The sequence below is a fragment of the Anneissia japonica genome, unplaced genomic scaffold (genome assembly GCF_011630105.1).
Source record: "Anneissia japonica isolate Jap-2015-1 unplaced genomic scaffold, ASM1163010v1 scaffold5067_len495651_cov149, whole genome shotgun sequence".
In the NCBI taxonomy this organism is placed as follows: domain Eukaryota; kingdom Metazoa; phylum Echinodermata; class Crinoidea; order Comatulida; family Comatulidae; genus Anneissia; species Anneissia japonica.
Genome location: NW_022754121.1, coordinates 65392 through 69928, shown reverse-complemented (window position 1 = coordinate 69928; position 4537 = coordinate 65392). Strand labels below are relative to the sequence as shown.

The 4537-nt window shown below is 38.5% G+C and overlaps 1 protein-coding gene across 1 annotated transcript in view; it reads left to right on the top strand.

Annotated features, from left to right (window-relative positions):
- The window catches only part of LOC117123118 (lys-63-specific deubiquitinase BRCC36-like), a 13757-nt gene extending 10042 nt beyond the window's left edge, over nt 1–3715 (top strand). Inside the window, exons 5-6 of the mRNA XM_033268961.1 lie at nt 298–451; nt 2529–3715. Of these exons, the coding sequence (XP_033124852.1) occupies nt 298–451; nt 2529–2712 (338 nt within the window). The 3' untranslated portion in view covers nt 2713–3715. The remainder of the gene's footprint in view (nt 1–297; nt 452–2528) is intronic.
- The last annotated feature ends 822 nt before the right edge of the window (nt 3716–4537 follow it).

The following is a 4537-nucleotide window of genomic DNA, read 5'->3' as shown; positions in this document are numbered from 1 at the left end:
TTCCTACTGGTTACTCTTTTCAGTAGACGTCTAATCATCAGTTTAAATTGCAAATGCACCTGGATATTGTTAAATTTACAGTTTTGCAATCAAACTAAACACTTTTTTTTTAAGTTGGTTAAATGCTTGCCTTTCTTTTTCTCTTTTCTTTCTTTTACTGTTCTTTACAGTAAGCTGCTTAAAGGGCATTTTCAGTACAGAGTAGGCTTACTGTTTATTGCCACTTGATTTCAAATTTTCTGTTTTTTGTTATGAATGAAATTTGAAAACAATGTTTGTATTCGCAACTATTCATAGATGTGCAAACACAAGCTATGTATCAGATGATGGATGAGGGATTTGTTGGGCTCATCTTCTCTTGTTTTCATGATGACAAAACCACCAATCAGGGTCATGTGACAGTCACTTGCTTTCAGTCAACCAATCAAAGTCCTGAAGGGGAACCTCCAATGTAAGTAGCAATCAGATAATAGCAATGTAATTGGGGGGTTTTTTTAAGTGAGAAGAATTTGAATTACTGTAAAATTAAATTAAAATGTAGAGAAATTGTGTGATGGAGAAAGACTTATGTGGATACACTGCTGATATTATATGTGGCACATACTCTACTGACATACTATGCAAATCTATACTAACATACTGTGCACACACTCTACTGACATACTGTACACATACTCTACTGACATACTGTACACATACAGTACTCTACAGACATACTGTGCACATACTCTACTGACATACTGTGCACATACTCTACTGACATACTGTACACATATTCTACTGACATACTGTGCACATACTCTACTGACATACTGTACACATACTCTACTGACATACTCTGCACATACTCTACTGACATACTGTACACATACTCTACTGACATACTGTACACATACTCTACAGACATGGTACTGTGCACATACTCTACAGACATACTGTGCACATACTCTACTGACATACTGTGCACATACTCTACAGACATACTGTGCACATACTCTACTGACATACTGTACACATACTCTACTGACATACTGTGCACATACTCTACTGACATACTGTGCACATACTCTACTGACATACTGTACACATACTCTACTGACATACTGTACACATACTCTACAGACATACTGTGCACATACTCTACTGACATACTGTGCACATACTCTACTGACATATTGTGCACATACTCTACTGACATACTGTGCACACACTCTATTGACATACTGTGCACATACTCTACTGACATACTGTACACATACAGTACTCTACAGACATACTGTGCACATACTCTACTGACATTCTGTGCACATACTCTACTGACATACTGTGCACACACTCTACTGACATACTGTACACATACTCTACTGACATACTGTACACACACTCTACTGACATACTCTACACATACTCTACAGACATACTGTGCACATACTCTACTGACATACTGTGCACATACTGACAGTACTCTACTATTATACTTTGCAATACCTTACCAAGTGTATGATATATGTGACAACAATCAAGTTACCTTTGAAATCTAGTGAAGGTGTACAGATGATGAAAAAAGTTGATTTTAATATTATTGTAGTCTCATGTTTTTCAACTAATTTCGCCTAATTGTCTAATTCATAGGTTACATACTGCTAGAGGTTAAATTTAAAAATAAGGTATGCTAAGGCTGTGTTTATTTCCATATTGTGACCAACAGTCCTATGATGTGTAAGACAAATATGCCATAAGCAATGTACAGTACTGTAGACCTGATCAGTATAGAAATGCTGATGATTTGCAACAAGAATTTGTGTAAATAAAATTCTGTGCACATACTCTACTGACATACTGTGCACACACTCTACTGACATACTGTGCACATACTCTACTGACATACTGTGCACACACTCTACTGACATACTGTGCACATACTCTACTGACATACTGTGCACACACTCTACTGACATACTGTGCACATACTCTACTGACATACTGTGCACACACTCTACTGACATACTGTGCACATACTCTACTGACATACTGTGCACACACTCTACTGACATACTGTGCACATACTCTACTGACATACTGTGCACACACTCTACTGACATACTGTGCACATACTCTACTGACATACTGTGCACACACTCTACTGACATACTGTGCACATACTGACAATACTCTACCAAGTGTATGTTATATGTGACAACAATCAAGTTACCTTTGAAATCTAGTGAAGGTGTACAGATGATGAAAAAAGTTAATTTTAATATTATTGTAGTCTCATGTTTTTCAACTAATTTCGCCTAATTGTCTAATTCATAGGTTACATACTGCTAGAGGTTAAATTTAAAAATAAGGTATGCTAAGGCTGTGTTTATTTCCATATTGTGACCAACAGTCCTATGATGTGTAAGACAAATATGCCATAAGCAATCTACAGTACTGTAGACCTGATCAGTATAGAAATGCTGATGATTTGCAACAAGAATTTGTGTAAATAAAATTAATAAATTTATGATTGTCTACTATGTTAGGTATGAACGACTTGAGATACCCTTCCATATAGTCAAGAATGACACCCTTAGTGAGCCGTGCCTACAAGCCATGATCCAACTACCAAGAATATTACACGAGGAAGAGGAAGATGCTTATAATCAGGCACAGCTGCCAGAAAGCAATGATCTTATAACTGATATCCATAATAGTGCTGGTAAGTAAAGAAACTACACAGCTCATACCCAAGGTATTCAAGACAGTGGTGTAACGCCCATGAGCTCTGTGTGGTAGTAACGCCCCAGGCCCAAACCATTACGAGTACCGAGCTCCTCTTACTAATAATTAGCACAGCAAGGCACAGTTATAATATAGAGCTTTGTCTGTCTTTTCAGCCATAATATTCATATCTTTTTAGATAGTGAGATCACCCACCCACTTTGTGAGCAAAATTTGCTGACACACAAGGTCCTGCCATATTTTCTCCAGTCCCTATGATTCGTTGTTAAGCCACTAATTCAAAAGCGTCATGATATCCTGAGGCATATCTGTAAATGATCTATATAGTGATTTATAGACCATTGCTTTACACTGTACGGCAGTTTAAAGCCTACTTTATGTCCTGAAATGTAGACAACATTGAATTGCCCCAAGTGGGATGAATAAAGATATATTATATTGTATAACTGAAAGCTCGTAACTTTTCAATGTGCTTTTTAAAAGCAAATATATGAGGTTTCCAATCCCAAAACCAACACACTGTCGCTAAATAAACTGAGTACAGTAATTATAATGTGGCACTATTGTATACTTTAGTACAGAGAATCTGTAATACGTTTACTTATAACGTTGACAACCAGAACCCTGCGGGTGAGTATGTTCCTTTGTACGCAAAAACTAAAAGGAAATTTGGGAATTGCAATAATTAATAGTCACCAAAGCCATTCACTACTAACTACCAACTAAATCCTTTCCGAGCCACTGGGGGCTCATAGTGTGAAGCAGATGAGAGTTGTACTTCCCCTGGACGATACACTAGTCCGTCGCAGGTTAGTCCCCAGCAGTTTGCTGGTACCCATTGATACAGCTGGGTGGACTGAAGCAATATAGCTAAAGTGCCTTGCCCAAGGACACAAGCAAATCTGCACAGTGGAGACTCCAAACTCCGACCTTACGATTGAAAGCCCAAACGTCAACTGCTGTGCCAAACTGCCGCTACATTTTTTTTTGGGGTGGGGGCAGCCCAGCCCCCGGTCCTCCCCTTTTGGTAGGTAAAAAAAAAAAAAGAAAAAAGGAAAAAAAATTATAGCCCAGAATGCCTTAAATGTTATTTTTGGGTGTCCAGGGGCGGATTTGTGGGGAAGGGGTGGGCCGCCGGCCCAGTCCCCCCCCCCCGGCCCAGTCCCTCCCCCCCCCCCACTTTCAGAAGTACAAAAAAGAAAATAAAAGAAAATAAAAAAGAAAAAAATGATAACCCAGAATGCCTCAAATGTTATTTTTGGGCGTCTAGAACACAAAAATTTCAAGGGAGCATGCCCCCAATGTCCTAGGATGCTGTTGTCTGGTTGGCCCAGCTTTCGGCCCCCCCCCCTTTGGACATCTCTGGATCCGCCCCCGAACAAAATCCACACATCAAAGAAAAACCATTATGGTACAGTAGTTGTACACACACACTCGCTCCTAGGCCGGATTACAGAAAGCCCTATCCTTCCTAAGCCTATAGCTAAGCCAAGCCTGTATAACAGTTCTCTAAATTCAGCAGTTATGATTTTTTTTCCCTTTTGAAATAGATTAAAGCAAAATCTAATGAGCAAGTATACAAGGAACTAGATCTCAAAATGATGCATTGCATGTGGGTGGGAGTTGAATTTTGATTGGTGCTAAAATATGATCGCAGTCACGTAAATACATAATATCCATAATCAAAATCCTGCAGTTGATTAAACGTGAAGAAACATAATTAGGGCAAAAAAAAAAAAAAGAAAAAAGAAGTATATGTTTAGCGTCATATCTCAAGTGAAAATCAGGGAAGAGGGGTTAATTTTTCTTA